The sequence below is a fragment of the Bos javanicus genome, chromosome 27 (assembly GCF_032452875.1).
Source record: "Bos javanicus breed banteng chromosome 27, ARS-OSU_banteng_1.0, whole genome shotgun sequence".
In the NCBI taxonomy this organism is placed as follows: Eukaryota; Metazoa; Chordata; class Mammalia; order Artiodactyla; family Bovidae; genus Bos; species Bos javanicus.
In genome coordinates, this window is record NC_083894.1 from 34,538,620 (window position 1) to 34,557,778 (window position 19,159).

The following is a 19,159-nucleotide window of genomic DNA, read 5'->3' on the forward strand; positions in this document are numbered from 1 at the left end:
GAGTATTACTCAGCCATTAAAAAGAATACATTTGAATCAGTTCTAATGAGGTGGATGAAACTGGAGCCTATTATACAGAGTGAAGTAAGCCAGAAGGAAAAACACCAATACAGTATACTAACACATATATATAGAATTTAGAAAGATGGTAACAATAACCCTGTGTACGAGACAGCAAAAGAGACACTGATGTATAGAACAGTCTTATGGACTCTGTGGGAGAGGGAGAGGGTGGGAAGATTTGGAAGAATGGCATTGAAACATGTAAAATACCATGTATGAAACGAGATGCCAGTCCAGGTTTGATGCACAATACTGGATGCTTGGGGCTAGTGCACTGGGACGACCCAGAGGGACGGTATGGGGAGGGAGGAGGGAGGAGGGTTCAGGATGGGGAACACATGTATACCTGTGGCAGATTCATTTTGATATTTTGCAAAACTAATACAATTATGTAAAGTTTAAAAATAAAAATAAAATAAAGAAAAACAATACAATATTGTAAAGTAAAAAAAAAAGAAAAGAATGTTAATTCCATAAAGAATATAGACAATAAAAAAAAGTTAGCTGTAAAATAGAAATAGCTTGATAATACATGTTATAATTTTCTTTTTTACTTAGTCTCTAATAAATGGTATTAAATACTATATTTCAGAAGTTGGAATAAATGTGGAAATGTTAAGAACTAAGTCTGGCTCAAAATCTGGAGAAACCTGCTTTGCTTTTCTGTAAACATAAATTTTTGTATAAAGGTCCTAAGCAACACCGGATATACTGGCGTGCTCTAAAATCCACCTCTACTTTGAACAAAAGATTGTAGGAAATTACATTTCCTATGCTCCTGAACCTTCTGTCCTCTGGTTAGATTTAGCTGATGGGATTCATGGATTCACTGGATAAAATTTGGAGAGCAGGCAGACTGAAATCCTCATGGTATTGATCCGTCTCCATCTCCAGCATCTGCAGTTATGTCTCTGCATCCTCCATACCTTCAGCTCTTGCTGAAGGGTACCTCTACCTGTCTTCTGGATCCTGGTATCCCTAACTGCAGTCATATGTCATGCAAGATGGCTTAGATTCTGGTTCTAGTAATACCATCTCCATTTATTGTCCTTTCAGCCCTACGAAGTGGTAATGGATTCCTGCATTGCTAATCTCTGCACTGCCTCACTGTTCTCTGATTAGCTTTCATATCTGCTCTTATGTGTTACCGTACCTCATGTTTTGTACTTAATTCCTTCTGTATGAAAGACTAAAGTGATTTCTGTTTTCTTGCCTGGGTCCCTACTGGCATGTCTTATTTATAACATATATTTTGTATAACACGTTAGCCTCTGGAAGTAAAATAGCCATCTATGGTTTATTATTTGATGTCCAAGCATAATCTAAATATAAATTAGTAGACAAAATATTTACCTTGTCAAATTTAACACATTAAAACATTGTCTGAATTGTAATTTCAAGTTGTTACCAGTACTTACCGGCAAGAGGAGTGGTACCTACGTCAGTGAAAGCAGGTCCGCCAGTTGGAGGCTCTGAGGGTGGAAAGTTACCACTGTCAATGCTCCCACCTTCCCATCCTGGAGCTGAATGTTCGCAATTTGGAGGTAAATATGAAGGGTTACAGTGACAGTGCTTTTTATTATTACACACCTGAAACAGGAGAAATACCACCTTATCAAGTAAGTAGCTACAATTATTTGTGTTCATTAAAATTTTGAAAAAATACATAGGTTAGATAAGGTTGATTTTCTTACCTGATTTATGAATGTGTGTGTGTGTGTGTTTAGCTATGTGTTTGCTTTCCAAAGATCACTCTCAATGATATATACTCTATGTCTCATAGTACTGATACTTACACCTTGATTGTTGCATTTTTCTGGATTACAGTCATAGTTCAAGAATGAAGAATCTACACATTGCTTATTCTGGCAAATCTAAAAAAGGAATGTCCCAAAGTAAGTTAATTGAACCACCATCTGTACTTGGCATCTAACTAAAAGGATTCCGTATTGTACAGACATAAGAGGTATTCATTTCATAATAAATATTAACATACTACCAATAAGTGGTTAATTCATACTGCTACTGAGTTTCTAGCACTAGATGAGACTGATTATCTGAAAGTTAAAAAAAAAAAGCATCTTCTATGCTTATACTAGGATAGGAAGTACAGACATGAAATAAAAGCAAAGGCAATATGTCATAAATACTATAATAAAATAGTTTTATGAAATAATAAAAAACAAAGAATATATGAGGGCAGCAAAACATTTTTGTTGAGCCCTGATGTTGAACAGGACTCAATCAAGCATAGAAATGAAAGGCAAAGTACTTGTACAAAAAGAATAAATCTTCAAAATGACTACATCATATCTACTATGTAACTTTTAAAAAATATTAAGGGCATTTTTTAAAAAATATTTTTTAAAAGTTACATAGTAGATATGATGTAGTCATTTTGAAGATTTATTCTTTTTGTACAAGTACTTTGCCTTTCATTTCTGTGGCGGATTCATTTTGATATTTGGCAAAACTAATACAATTATGTAAAGTTTAAAAAAAAAACTCAAAAAAAATATTAAGGGCAGTGCAACTGTTACACAAAGAATATCCATTCAAACATTAACTAAATATTTGAGTCTTACAATGCACTTTACCCTGAGAACGCAGCAGGGAATAGCAATAACAAAAAAACCTTATATTGCTCATATTGCTGTAAAAGGTAAAGAAACACACACACACACACACAATCTACATGTGATGTGACAGAAGTTATTATGGAGGATATGTTTGTGTCTTGTAATCTTGATCAGAAAGTTGGTCTATAACTTGTAAACAATCAGTCATATTTAGAGATTTAATTGGAAGATGGAAGGCTGATAAAAAGGAAGTTTTGAAAAAGAGAATGCAAAAGTGAGAGAAAATATAGAGAGACAAACTAGAGCAACATTGCAGTAGTCTAGAAAAATGACAACCCAGAGTGAAACTGAGTGCTTAGTGGTGTTGATCAAAAACAGTGGTTGTATTTGAGATAGAGTTAATTCACCAAGTTTAGTGATAAATTGTATATAAAGAATGAAAAGAGAGATGGGCAATGACACCAGGGTTTCTGGTATGTCTAACTTTCTTGGTTATGGTACAACTGATGAGATAAGAAAGCTAACATAAAGCCCCAAATTATAGAAATATTATTTTTTGAGACTTCATTTTACTTGTAATATCAAGTAATACCGTGTACTTGAGATAAAATGAAAATCATTTTTGCACAGAAAATGTGAGATAATGTGATTTCACCAAAGTAACCCAAACCTGAAGCCAGCGATTCCCACTGTGGTCATCAGTGGCAAAGGATGTAGGATTTAAGTGATCATATGCACCATACGCCAGTGACAGAATGAAAAGCAGATTTTTACCAAATCCTGAAAAATTAATCTGGAGTGTGACATCAGCAAAATGGTGCACTGGGCACCCCAAGTGTTGTTTTCCCTTAGAGATGTTAGAGGAAGAAGATGAAGCAGGAGGAGGAGGAGGAAGGGGAGGAAGAGGAAGAGGGGGAGGGGAAGAAGAACTGGCTAAAGCAACCCATAGGAGCTCTGGAAGTAGTCAGAGGACTACAACAGCTAAGCAAATGACCAAACAAACAAATAGCCACACCAAAACATTAGAAAACTTTGTAGCATTTTGTTCACCCTGTCCCACTACCTCTGGTGCATGGCACAGTCTAGGTTTGGAGAAGGCAGCAGCAGAGTTTCCAGAGGAGACTATTTTTCATATTCTCATCTGTCTGGGAACTGCTTAAAGACTGGTTTCTGTTCCACTTGACTCAAATCTCAGCTGGGCACTGCTCAGGAAAACTAAGACTTGCAGACATGGGGGGCAGAGAATGAATGGAGACGTACTGTAGACAATATAAGGCTCCAAGGCTACCGTGGTGAGACTATTTGGAAAAATAAAGCATCTAAAATGTCCATGTATGCGAGGAATGAGAAAAGCCACAAAGACATGCATATTCACAGGAAAGATGCATATTCACAAAACCCTCAGAGAAAACAAATTTTCTCCTCAGGCTACTCTCAAGGCTCAGAGCACCCAAGAAATTACAAAAGGACTGCCTGAGCACAGAGCCAGACTGTAAACTTGTGGAGGAGTGGTTGTGTTTTCTGCAGTACAATTTTTAACAACAATGACAACAAAAAAAATCACATCCTATCAAAAGAGGAGAAAAAGGATGAAAGACTATAGAGTGGAGATAAGACAGTCTTACCCACAAGTGGTACTGGGAAAACTGGATAGGAACACAGAAAACAATAAGATTAAAACATTCCCTCATAGTATTTATAAAAATAAACTCAAAATGGCTTCAAGGTCGACATGTAAGGCCTGTAACCATAAAACTATTAGAAGAGAACATAGGCAGGATACTCTGACATAAATTGTAGCAATATTTTCTTGGATAAATATCCTAAGACAAAAGGAAAAAAATAAAAAAATAGATGAGACCTAATTAAACTTAAAAGCTTTTGCACAGCAAAGGAAATTATCAACAAAGCAAAAGACACCTATGGAATGAGAGAAGATATTTGCTAATGATGTGACCAACAGGATGTTAATATCCAAAACACTGTTGTTGTTCTTTAGTAGCTAAGTCATGTCTGGTTCTTTTGTGATCCCGTGGACTGTAGCTTGCCATGCTCCTCTGCCCATGGATTTTTCAGGCAAGTATACTGGAGTGGGTTGCCATTTCCTTCTCCAAGGGATTTTCGTAGCCCAGGAATCAAACCCACATCTCCTGCATTGGCAGACAGAGTCTTTACCACTGAACCACCAGGGAAGCCCATCCAAAATGTATAGCTTATTCAAAATAAATAGCTTATTCAACTCAATATCAAAACAAAAATAAAAACAAAAACAGAAGGCCAAATACACATATTTCCACATAAAATACAAAGTTGGCCCACAAGCCTATGAAAAGATGTTCAACATTTCTCATTGTAAGAGAGATACAAATCAAAACCACAATGAGGCATCACCTCACACCTGTTTGAATGAGTTTCATCAAAATCTCTACAAATAACAAATGTTGGGGAAGATGTGGAGAAAAAGAAACCCTTGTATACTTTTGCTGGCAATATAAATTGGTACAGCTACTATGGGAAACACTATGGAATTTCCTTAAAAAGGTGAAACTAGAACTACCATACAACCCAGCAATCCTATTCCTGGGTATACATCTGGAAAAAAGAAAGACATTAATTCAAAAATATATATATTCCTCAATGTTCACAGCAGCACTATTTATAGCATCCAAGATTCAGAAGCAACTTAAGTGCCTATCAACAGACTACTGGATTATAAATGTGATTTTAAAAATATAAATCTATATAAATATATTTATAAATAATGGAATATTTATAAATATATGTAATATTTAGAAATATGAATGTGGAATATTACTCAGGCATAAAAAGAAGGAAATACTGTCGTTCTCAGTAATGTGGACGAGCTTAGTGAAATGAGTCAGATGGAGGAAGACAAATACTATATGATATCACTTATATGTGGAAACGTAAAAAGGATACAGATGAATGTATATGCAAAATTGAAACACAACTCTCCAAAGGGGAGATCCAAGTGGGGAGGGATAAATTAGGAGTATAAATTGTATAGTACCGTACAAATTGTATAGTGTACAAATACTGACAAATGGTATAGTATATAAGGGGCTATTTATAATGCAGATAGGTGCAAAGATATACTGCATAGCACAGGGACTTATTATTTTGTAATAACCTATAACGGAATATAGTCTGCAAAACACTGAATCACTATGATGTACACCAGGAACTAGTGCAATATTGTAAAGCAATTATTTCAATTTAAAAGAATTAATGGAAGTTTCATTATAGAAAATAGAGAGTAATCGTATTTCAGATTTTCATCCCTTTGATTGATCTTTCCTTTACTCTGTGAATCCTTTATTATTTTCATCACTAAAATGAACATATGTTTCTTTAAAGTTTTTTTTACTTTAATCATTATTTTTAAGTAATTATATAAAAATATAATTCACTACATTAAAAATATATGAAATGATAAAACTGTCAATGAACAGTATGATTCTCAACTCAGTTAACATATGTGAAAAAATAGTAAATGGCAGGTTATGTTTTTTCTTTTAAAATTTCTCTCATTTTCAAAACTTTTCATTTCATATTTTTTGAAATTAAATACACATTTAACTTGAGAAAAATACCACATATGCATTTAAAATTTGAAATTAGTATATTACCTGGTAATAAAAGACCACACACCTTACTTTCACCACAAACAGTTCCATCTTTTACCCACATCATTCCTTCGTCTTCATTACCATATTCATAATGCAGTCCAATGCAGATCTTTCCATTTATGTTGGAATACATAACAGAGGCATTTTCAACAGAAATGACCTCTCTTTTATCATATGTACATAGTAATTTTCCACATCTCACATTCCTATAATTTAGCAACAAATAAAAATCATTAGTTTTCAATACAGAGAAATATTAGAATATCAATTCTAAAGGAAAAAGATTTAAATAAAGCATGAAGAGAAAGAAAGATTGTGCTAAGCTGGGTCCGACTCTTGCGACCCTATGGACTGTAGCCTGCCCGGCTCCTCTGTCCATGGGATTCTCCAGACAAGAATACTGGAGTGGGTTGCCAGTTTATTTTTCCAGGGGATCTTCCCGACCCAGGAATCGAACCCAGGTCTCCAGCATTGCAGGTAGATTCTTTACCAACTGAACTACATGGAAAACCCAAATAAAAGCGTTACTACTGCTGCTGCTGCTAAGTCGCTTCAGTCGTGTCCGACTCTGTGCGACCCCGTAGACGGCAGCCCACCAGGCTCCCCCATCCCTGGGATTCTCCAGGCAAGAATACTCGAGTGGATTGCCATTTCCTTCTCCAATGCATGAAAGTGAAAAGTGAAAGTGAAGTCTCTCAGTCGTGTCTGACTCCTAGCGACCCCATGGACTGCAGCCCACCAGGCTCCTCCATCCACGGGATTTTCCAGGCAAGAGTACTGGAGTGGGGTGCCATTGCCTTCTCCGAAATAAAGCGTTAAGTCTTGCTAAGAGGTTTGCAATTAATTGTGAAACTGAAAATTATGAGGGTCTTTCCTGTGTTATTAACAATAACAACATCTTAGTAATTATGAGCTACTTCTTTGTGCTGTGCTGTGCTTAGTCATTTGGTCGTGTCTGGCTCCGTGCAACCCCTTGGACTGTGACCCACCAGGCTCCCTTGTCCATGGGAATTCTCCAGGCAAGAATACTGGAGTGGATTACCCATGCCCTCCTCCAGGGAATCTTCCCAATCCAGGAATTGAGCTCAGGTCTCCCGCATTGCAGGTGGATTATTTACTGTCTGAGCCACCAGGGAAGCCCATGAATCCTGGAGTAGGTAGCCTATCCCTTTTCCCGGGGATCTCACTGACCCAGGAATCCAACCCGGGTCTCCTGCATCGCAGGTGGATTCTTTATCAGCTGAGCTACCAGGGAAGCCCCACTTCCTATTTAGTCATCACTTTTAAACAATTCTTTATTATTATTATTATTTTTTGGCTATTGTTCTTAAACATGATTCTGAGCTTATTCTATCTAAAAATTAGTAAAATTTTAAAAATTACTAATATACTTACATTTCCTTTTCTATTTTTCAAACATAATACATATTCTCCACATCATGGGTCCCAAACTGACAAGACATTAAGGCATACACTTAAGAAGCAGTATATGGAATAAATATTAATGCTGAATCACTAAGATACATCATGATGATAGTGTCTAAACCACAGACAAAAATAACCAGAAAATCGTGTGTGTGTGTGTGTGTGTGTGTGTGCAGTTGTGTCTGACTCTATGCCTGTCAGGCTCCTCTGTCAATGGAATTTTTCCAGGTAAGGATACTGGAGTGGGTTGCCATTTCCTTCTCCAGGGAATTTTCCTGACCCAGCATCTCCTGCATCTTCTGCATTGGCACGCAGATTCTTTACGGCTGAGCCAGAGGGAAGGCAACCCAAAAATGGAAAAAAAAGCATTAATAATCACATGGAAGAGTGGTAATTTCATAAATGAGTAGGGAAATACAAATTAGAGAGTAAGATACCTCTTTAGAATGACACGTTAACAAGGCAACAAAAAGCTGTGACAGTACAAAACGCTGCGGATGCGGAGAAGTTATAACTCTGATATGCTCTTGTTGGAGATGTAAGATGGTACAGTAACTTTGGAAATTATGTGGGCATAAAATGTTTAAATTGCCATGTAAGTGAAAGTTACTCAGTCATGTCTGACTCTTTTGCAACCCCATGGACTGTAGACCGCCAGGCTCCTCTGCTTATGGAATTCTTTAGGCAAGAATACTCGCATGAGTTGCCATTCCCTTCTCCAGGGGATCTTTCCAACCCAGGGATGAACCTGGGTGTTCTGCATTGCAGCAGATTCTTTATCATCTGAGCCACCAGGTAAGCCCTGAACTTTCCACATGACTCAGCAACTCCACTTCTAAGTGTGCATCCATGGGAAATTTAAAAATATGTGTTTACATAAAGACTTGCACCTTCATCACTTGTTTTTTTTAAATATAAATTTATTTAATTGGAGGTTAATTACTTTACAATATTGTATTGGTTTTGCTATACATCAACATGAATCCACCATGGGTGTACACGTGTTCCCCATCCTGAACCCCCTCCCACCTCCCTCCCTGTACCATCCCTCTAGGTCATCCCAGTGCACCAGCCCCAAGCATCCAGTATCCTGCATCGAACCTGGACTGGCGATTCATTTCATATATGATATTATACATGTTTCAATGCCATTCTCCCAAATCATCCCACCCTCACCCTCTCCCACAGAGTCCAAAAGACTGTTCTATACATCTGTGTCTCTTATGCTGTCTTGAATACAGGGTTATCGTTACCATCTTTCTAAATTCCATATATATGCGTTAGTATACTGTATTGGTGTTTTTCTTTCTGGCTTACTTCACTCTGTATAATAGGCTCCAGTTTCATCCACCTCATTAGAACTGATTCAAATCATCACTTGTTATATCTCAAGAGAAAAAATACATGGCTTTACAAAGAAAACAAACAAAATACTTCATAAGAATGTTCAAAGCACCATTGTCCTCTTAATTTTTTTACTTGAAGTATACTTGATTTGTAATGTTCTGTTAATTACTACTTATAGCAAAGTGATTCAGTTATATATATATATATATATATATATATATATATATATATATAGTTTTTAATATTCTTTTCCATTATGGCTTACTATAGATATTGAAATATTGAATATAGTTCTTTGTGCTATACAGTAGGACCTTGTTGTTCATCCATTCTCTGTATAATAGACACATCCATAGCAGCATTGTTTTTAATGACCCAAAACTATTAGAAACATTCTAAATGCCCATTAGCTGGCACATAACTTTAGGATATAATATTATCCAGTAATAAGAAGCTACAAACTAGTGTAATAGGCTACAAAATGGATGAAACTAAAAAAATAAGTAAAATAAACCAAGTAAAAAGACCACATAGTATGCAATTTTCCTAATATAAGAACTCTAGAAAAGGTAAATCCAAGGAAAGAGAAAGTATTGCTAGGAACTGGTTGCTAGGAACTGGGATCACTTGAAAGTGACTTTGGATTCTACTGACTTTTGCACTTTTATAAATTTATCACAAAGTGCATAAGTTATTCCATTAAAGTAGATTGATTACATTTTAGTTAAGTATTTTAAGTATTATTATGTTTGTTATAAATTATTTATGAGCTTCTACGTCAAGTTGTTGCTGCTGTTGTTTTTCAGTCTCTCAGTCCTGTGTGATTCTTTGCATCCCCATGGATTGCAGCACACCAGACTTCCTTGTTCTTCACTATTTCCTGGAGTTTGCTTAAACTCGTGACCATTGAAGTGGTGATGCCATCCGACCATCTCATCCTCTGTTGTGCCTTTCTCCTCTTGCCTTCAATCTTTCCCGGCATCAGTTTAGTTCAGTTCAGTCACTCCGTCATACCGGACTCTTTGCAACCCCATGGACTGCAGCACGCCAGGCCTCCCTGTCCATCACCAATTCCTGGAGTTTACCCAAACTCATGTCCATTTAGTTGGTGATGCCATCGAACCATCTCATCCTCTATTGTCCCCTTCTCCTCCTGCCTTCAATCTTTCCCAACATCAGGGTCTTTTCAAATGAGTCAGCTCTTCACATCAGGTGGCCAAAATATTGGAGTTTCAGCTTCAACATCAGTCCTTCCAATGAACACCCAGGACTGATCTCCTTTAGAATGGACTGGTTGGATCTCCTTACAGTCCAAGGGACTCTCAAGAGTCTTCTCCAACACCACAGTTCAAAAGCATCAATTCTTCAGTGCTCAGCTTTCTTCACAGTCCAACTCTCACATTCATACATGACCACTGGAAAAACCATAGCCTTGACTAGACAGACCTCTGTTGGCAAAATAATGTCTCTGCTTTGAATATGCTATCTAGGTTGGTCATAACTTCCCTTCCAAGGAGTAAGCATCTTTTAATTTCATGGCTGCAATCACCATCTTCAGTGACTTTGGAGCCCCCCTAAATAAAGTCTGACACTGTTTCCACTGTTTCTCCATCTATTTCCCATGAAGTGATGGGACCAGATGCCATGATCTTAGTTTTCTGAATGTTGAGCTTTAAGCCAACTTTATCACTCTCCTCTTTCATTTTCATCAAGAGGCCCTTTAGTTCTTCACTTTTTGCCATAAGGGTGGTGTCATCTGCATATGTGAGGTTATTGATATTTCTCCCAGCAATCTTGAGTCTGGCTTGTGCTTTTTCCAGCCCAGCGTTTCTCATGATGTACTCTGCATAGAAGTTAAATAAGCAGGGTGACAATATACAGCCTTGCTGTACTCCTTTTCCTATTTGGAACCAGTCTGTTGTTCCATGTCCAGTTCTAACTGTTGCTTCCTGACCTGCATACAGGTTTCTCAAGAGGCAGGTCAGGTGGTCTGGTATTCCCATCTCTTTCAGAATTTTCTACAGTTTATTGTGATCCACACAGTCAAAGGTTTTGGCATAGTCAATAAAGCAGAAGTAAATGTTTTTCTGGAATTCTCTTGCTTTTTCAATGATCCAGCAAATGCTGGCAATTTGATCTCTGGTTCCTCTGCCTTTTCTAAAACCAGCTTGAACATCTGGAAGTTCATGGTTCACGTATTGATGAAGCCTGGCTTGGAGAATTTTGAGCATTACTTTACTAGTGTGTGAGATGAGTGCAACTGTGCAGTAGTTTGAGCATTCTTTGGCATTGCCTTTCTTTGGGATTGGAATGAAAACTGACCTTTTCCAGTCCTGTGGCCACTTCTGACTTTTCCAAATTTGCTGGCATACTGAGTGTAGCACTTTTCACAGCATCATCCTTCAGGATTTGAAATAGCTCAACTGGAATTCCATCACCTCCACTAGCTTTGTTCGTAATGATGCTTCCTAAGGCCCACTTGACTTCACATTCCAGGATGTCTGGCTCTAGGTGAGTGATCACACCATCATGACTATCTTGCAGGGTCTTTTCAAGTGAGTCGTCTCTTCACATCAGGTGACCAAAGTATTGGCGCTTTAGCATCAGTCCTTCCAATGAATATTCAGGGTTGATTTCCTTCAGGAATAATTGGTTTGATTTCCTTGCTGTTCAAGGGATTTTCAAGAATCTTTTCCAACACCACAGTTCAAAAGCATCAATTTTTTAGCACTCAGCATTCTTTATGGTCCAACTCTGACATCCATACATGACCACTGGAAAAACCATAGCTTTCAGTCTGTGGACCCTCGTTGGCAAAGTGATATCAGATCAGATCAGATCAGTCGCTCAGTCATGTCCGACTCTTTGGGACCCCATGAATCGCAGCACACCAGGCCTCCCTGTCCATCACCGACTCCTGGAGTTCACTCAGACTCACGTCCATCAAGCCAATGATGCCATCCAGCAATCTCATCCTCTGTCGTCCCCTTCTCCTCTTGCCCCCAATCCCTCCCAGCATCAGAGTCTTTTCCAATGAGTCAACTCTTCGCATGAGGTGGCCAAAGTACTGGCGTTTCAGCTTTAGCATCATTCCTTCCAAAGAAATCCTAGGGCTGATCTCCTTCAGAATGGACTGGTTGGATCTCCTTGCAGTCCAAGGGACTCTCAAGAGTCTTCTCCAGCACCACAGTTCAAAAGCATCAATTCTTCAGTGCTCAGTATTCTTCAGTCCAACACTCACATCCATACATGACAACAGGAAAAACCATAGCCTTGACTAGACGAACCTTTGTTGGCAAAGTAATGTCTCTGCTTTTGAATATGGGCGGTGTTAAACTAGTTTGAGTTCAGAAGGTTAACAACTATTTTGACATCAGTTTCTAAGGCTACCTGCAAGAGGTACGGGATTCAAAGTACAGAGCCCTGTACTGTTGAAGCCCAGCTTGAAGGATTTTGAACATTACCTTGTTAGCATGTGAAATGAAAGAAATTGTGTGGCAGTTTGAACATTCTTTGGCATTGCCTTTCTTTGGAATTGGAATGAAAACTGAACTTTTCCAGTCCTGTGGCCACTGTTGAGTTTTCCAAATTTGCTGGCATACTGAGTACAGCACTTTCACAGCATCATCTTTTAGGATTTGAAATAGCTCAGCTGGAATTCCATTACCTCCACTAGCTTTGTTCATAGTAATGCTCCCTAAGGCCCACTTGACTTCACACTCATGGATGTCTGGCTCTAGGTGAGTAACTACACCACTGTGGTAATTGGGTCATTAAAATCTTTTTGTACAGTTCTTCTGTGTATTCTTGCCACCTCTTCTTAATATCTCTGCTTCTGTTAGGTCCACACAATTTCTGTCCTTTATTATGTCCATCTTTGCATGAAATGTTCCCTTGGTATCTCTAATTTTCTTGAAGAGATCTCTAGTCATCCCCATTCTATTGTTTTCCTCTATTTCTTTGCACTGTTTACTTAAGAAGGCTTTGTTTTTCCAGTCATTACAAGAAAATGCTGAGTAAACAGAAATCAATGACTTTTTTTGGACCCATCAGAGAACTGCGGTTGCAGAAAAAACCACTTACATGTATCTGGAAAGCTAAGTGCCTGCAAAAACAACAAGTATAGCACTTGTAATTTGCTTATCTGGAACATAAGCCACTGAACTACCTAAACCACTAACAATATTTAAATACAAATTTTGACAAATCACTGGAGACTGAGCATGAACTACCATGAAGATGTGAAGCTCTTGAGTGATACAGTTATATTTTCATTTGCCTTTTCTCCAGAAACTCTATATGTTTCTTTTGGGGAGTATATGTGAAAGCTCTCCATATACACTTACAGGGGGAGGTGAAGAGTAATCATTATGAAATTCCCAGACCCAGCTGTCTAACAAAGGCTTAATCTCTAGGTATAAAGACTTTCATCCCACTCTTGCCAACTCCACTTGTCTTGGATCACCTAAAAGAATAATAAATATCAGATCAGATCAGTCGCTCAGTCGTGTCCGACTCTTTGGGACCCCATGATTCGCAGCATGCCAGGCCTCCCTGTCCATCACCAACTCCTGGAGTTCACTGAGACTCACGTCCATCGAGTCAGTGATGCCATCCAGCCATCTCATCCTCTGTCATCCCCTTCTCCTCCTGCCCCTAATCCCTCCCAGCATCAGAGTCTTTTCCAATGAGTCAACTCTTCGCATGAGGTGGCCAAAGTACTGGAGTTTCAGCTTTAGCATCATTCCTTCCAAAGGAATCCCAGGGCTGATCTCCTTCAGAATGGACTGGTTGGATCTCCTTGTAGTCCAAGGGACTCTCAAGAGTCTTCTCCAACACCACAGTTCAAAAGCATCAATTCTTTGACGCTCAGCCTTCTTCACAGTCCAACTCTCACTTCCATACATGGCCACAGGAAAAACCATAGCCTTGACTAGACGGACCTTTGTTGGCAAAGTAATGTCTCTGCTTTTGAACATGCTATCTAGGTTGGTCATAACTTTCCTTCCAAGGAGTAAGCGTCTTTTAATTTCATGGCTGCAGTCACCATCTGCAGTGATTTTGGAGGTGAGAAAAATTAATTCTGACACTGTTTCCCCATCTATTTCCCATGAAGTGGTGGGACTGGATGCCATGATCTTCATTTTCTGAATGTTGAGCTTTAAACCAACTTTTTCACTCTCCACTTTCACTTTCATCAAGAGGCTTTTGAGTTCTATATAGTCATGATCAATAACAGAAAAGGCTTAAGAATATAAGTTGGGGATGGTAGCTGTAGAACAGGGACTAGAGAATGGGGGCATGGGATGGGGCACTCTACACCTGGAGGAGGAATAAAAGCACTTCTGTTATCCATACCCCTGAGACACAAACTCATTAAAAGAAAGGCCTATGTAAAAACTAGAGAAGGTCCACCCCCCCACCAACTGTAAAACCATAGTAACAAGTCCCCAGCAGAAATAGAAGTAAATTACAACTGAGAGAGCTCCAAGACACATATTCCCTTTGAAGGCTGGGATAAAAGGAAGCTCCAAATTTAAGAAGAGAGAAAGAAATTTCTTCACTAATGGAATCTGAAGATTCTGGTGCCTATAGCTACAACAAACACTAGACACAATCTATCTCCTAAAAATATTAACATATATTCTTACATTAAAAGCTTATTTGCTTCAGTGCCTACTACCCTATATAACATGACCAACTTTCAACACAAAAAAGTACTATTTATACTAAAAGGCAAGAAAAAAAAACAGTCTAAAGAGATAAAATAAGCATCAGAAACAAATCAAATATAAAATAGATCTTGGAATTATTAGATATGAAATTTAAGATAGCTTTGGTTAATATTTTAAAGGTTTAAAAAGCAAAAGTCAACAACATGAAAGACCAGAGAAACAACATCAACAGAGATATGAAAACTGTAAGAACAAACTATAAGAATAAAGAGAAAATAAAAGCATAAAAAACCTAACAAAAATTTAAAAATGGCTTCCAAGCTTTCATCAATAAAATGCAATCTAAGCCACAGAAGAAAAACTTCAGAGAACTCAGTGATAGATTGATAGAAACTTCCCAAACTGAATCACAATAAAACAAAATAATGGAGGAAAAAATAGAAAAACCCAAGAACTATAAGACAATTACAGAAAGTGTAACATACTTGTAATAAGAGCAGCAGAAGGAGAAGAAACAGAATAGGAAAAATCTTGAAAAAAATAATGAACAAGATCTTCACAAAACTATTGACAGACATGAAAACACAAATACAAGAAACTTAGAAAATGCCAAGCAGGATAAATATCAAAATAAAAACCATCTATAAATATATCACATTTAAACTAAAGTAAATCAAAATCAATGAGACACTCTCAAAGGCAGCTAGGTTGGGGCACACCTTACTTAGAGGAGCAAAGATAAGAATTACAGCAGACTTTTCACTTAAAAATCATGCAGTTAAGATTTGGAAGGAATTTTTGACTGCTGTAAGAAAAGAAAAATCTAACTAAGAATTCTCTGTCCAGTAAAATTATCTTTCAAATAATAGAGATTTTTCAGACAAAAAATGATAGAATTCTTTGTGAGCATATTGTACTTGCAAGAAATATTTTTTTAAAAAGTCCTTTACGCAGAAGAGAAGTTTGTGTCAGAAGTTTAGATCTACATAAAAGAGGGACAGCATCAGAAAATGAAAAAATTGAAAGAAAAATGTGTGTATTTTTCTTACTCTTAACTGAGCTAAAAGATAACTATCTTCTCAAAGCAATAATATGAAGAATGTATTGGATATTTATTGTATATGTATAAGCAAAATAAGTAACAAGAAGCCTCACAAGGGACTGGATGGAGGAATTGGGAAACTATTATAGTACACCTTCACTACCCATGAAGGAGTGAATAATTATAGCATTTGAATGTGAACTATTATTCTGTTATTTGAAGATAGTACATCAGTAATCACTTTTAATGGAAATGGTCTATAAACAATCAATTAAAAGCCAGACACTGTCAGAGTGAATAATAAGAACATGGCTCATGAGTTTTAACATCTGAAAACAAATTAATGTAATAAATTATATCAATAGGAAAATGCACCAAAAACAGATTTATGAAAATAGATGTACTAAAAGCACTGAAAAATACAACCACCATGTAAGATTAAAAATTCTCAGAAAAGTAGAAATATAGGGGGGATTTCCAAATCAGATAAAGGGTATTAACAAAAAAAACTACAGCTAACAATAAACTTCCTGGTAATGGCTAAATTTGTCTCATAAAATTGGTAATAAGTAAATCTTTTCTTTCTCTACTTACAGTTCAACATTTTGGTAGATATATATACAGTCAAGCAAGAAAAACAAATTAAAGGTATCCTAATTAGAAAAGGATAATTCAGACTTCATTTGCAGATTCCATGATCCTGCACGTGGAAATACTAAGAAGCTCACACACAAAAAGAGAGAAAGAGAGAATTTATGAGGTTCACACAATATAAAAGATCAATATATGATTTGCATTGTTATTTTTATTATTATTAGATACTGGCAGTGAACAATGAGAAAATAAAATTTAGAGAACCATTCTGTTCACAATATTTTCAAAAGCAAAACATTCAGCAATATACTTAAAATACATGCAACACTTGAACACTGAAAACTAAAACCTGATTGAGACAAAGGAAAGAACACTGAAATAAACCTAGACATTCTATGTTTATCACTTTGCAGTGCAATATTGCCAAGATGGCAATTCAAACAAACATACACGTTCACACACACCACAAATGAATCCATGGGAAACTGATGATATATGAGGAGTAATGTCTGTGAATTTACCAGTGTCAACTTCCTGGCTTGGATATTTTACTACAGGTAAGATATATAAGTCATTTGAGGTGTTACTATTTGGGGAAAACAGCTGAAGTATATAGGGGTCCTCTGTATTCTTTCTAGGTTATTTTTGAAATTTCCCAAGAATCTGCAGTTAGTTCAGAATAAAAAGATACATAGGTAAAATTTAGTGATAAGAAGGCTCAGTTCAGTTCAGTTCAGTCGCTCAGTCATGTCTGACTCTTTGCGACCCCAGGCCTCCCTGTCCATCACCAACCCTCGGAGTTCACTGAGACTCATGTCCACTGAGTCAGTGATGCCATCCAGCTATCTCATGCTCTGTCATCCCCTTCTCCTCTTCCCCTCAATCCCTCCCAGCATCAGAGTCTTTTCCAATGAGTCAACTCTTTGCATGAGGTGGTCAAAGTACTGGAGTTTCAGCTTTAGCATCATTCCTTCCAAAGAACACCCAGGACTGATCTCCTTCAGAATGGACTGGTTGGATCTCCTTGCAGTTCAAGGGACTCTCAAGAGTCTTCTCTAGCACCACAGTTCAAAAGCATCAATTCTTTGGCACTCAGCCTTCTTCACAGTCCAACTCTCACATCCATACATGACCACAGGAAAAACCATAGCCTTGACTAGACGAACCTTTGTTGGCAAAGTAATGTCTCTGCTTTTGAATATGCTATCTAGGTTGGTCATAACTTTTCTTCCAAGGAGTAAGTGTCTTTTAATTTCATGGCTGCAGTCACCATCTGCAGTGATTTTGGAGCCCAGAAAAATAAATTCTGACACTGTTTCCACTGTTTCCCCATCTATTTCCCATGAAGTGATGCGACCAGATGCCATGATCTTTGTTTTCTGAATGTTGAGCTTTAAGCCAACTTTTTCACTCTCCACTTTCACTTTCATCAAGAGGCTTTTTAGTTCTTCTTCACTTTCTGCCATGAGGGTGGTGTCATCTGCATATCTGAGGTTATTGACATTTCTCCCGACAATCTTGATTCCAGCTTGTGCTTCTTCCAGCCCAGTGTTTCTCATGATGTACTCTGTATATAAGTTAAATAAGCAGGGTGACAATATACAGCCTTGACGTACTCCTTTCCTATTTGGAACCAGTCTGTTGTTCCACGTCCAGTTCTAACTGTTGCTTCCTGACCCTAAACCCTTCCAAATAAACTGCCATTACTGACTACCAGGCATGCGTTGAATCATTGGTCCACTTTATGAACTAATGGAAACATTAATGCAAAGAGTGCCTACTTTGTCCCATGTGTCTGAAACACAATTCAGGAAAATCTGTCTGCATTTCTCCTGGTTACTTTAAACTGTCTAATGTACCACCTGTAGATCAGCAAGTAGATTTTATTCAGCTTTCTCTGTCTTATGGACATAAACATGTCTTGGTAATGGATTGTATTTTTTCTCATTGGATATTGAATCCTTCCCTTGTAGACAGGTTACTGCTACTTCTGTGGCTGTGTGTGTGGTCAGTTGCCTGACTCTTTGCAACCCCATGGACTGTAGCCCACCAGTCTCCTCTGTCCATGGGATTTTCCAGGCAATGGGATTTGAGCAAACTCAGGCAGATAATAAAGTACAGGGAAACCTGGAATGCTGCAATTCATGGGGTCCCAGGGAGTTAGACATGACATGGTGACTGAACAACAACCGTAGGAACATATATATTGATAATTACCTTAAATGTAAATGGATTACATGCACCAACCAAAAGGCATAGACTGGCTGAGTGGATACAAAGATAAGACATATATGTAAGCTGTCTACAAGAGACCCACATCAGAACTAAGGACACACACACACAGAAAGTGACAGGATGGAAAAAAGGTATTCCACGCAAATGGAAAATAAAAGAAATCTGGTGTAACAATATGCACATCACATGATAGACTTTAAGACAAAGACATAAGAGACAAAGAAGGACACTACATAATGATCAAGGGATAAATCCAAAAAGAAGATATAATAATCGCAAATATATATATGCACCCAATATAGGAGCACCTCAACATGTAAAGCAAATACTAACAACCTTAAACAGAGAAATAGACAGTAACACAATAAGAGTGAGGGACTTTAATAACCCACTTTCATCAATGAACATATCATTCAGACAGAAAACTAATACAGAAACAAGAGCCTTATTGACTCAGAGAATGAACTTACAGTTGCCAGGCTTGGGAGAATGGGGGAAAGGGATAGTTAAGATGTTTGGGATGGACATGTACACACTGTTATATTTTAA

At 37.6% G+C, this 19,159-nt stretch overlaps 1 protein-coding gene across 3 annotated transcripts in view; it reads right to left on the reverse strand.

Moving 5' to 3' along the window:
* Window positions 1–19,159, reverse strand: part of LOC133240017 (disintegrin and metalloproteinase domain-containing protein 2) — a 102,694-nt gene that overhangs the window by 7,072 nt on the left and 76,463 nt on the right. For all 3 annotated transcript variants that reach the window (XM_061404531.1, XM_061404530.1, XM_061404533.1), the window contains 3 exons: window positions 6,315–6,498; window positions 1,860–1,937; window positions 1,482–1,653 (listed from right to left, as the gene is read on the reverse strand). In XM_061404531.1, the coding sequence (XP_061260515.1) occupies window positions 1,482–1,653; window positions 1,860–1,937; window positions 6,315–6,498 (434 nt within the window). The remainder of the gene's footprint in view (window positions 1–1,481; window positions 1,654–1,859; window positions 1,938–6,314; window positions 6,499–19,159) is intronic.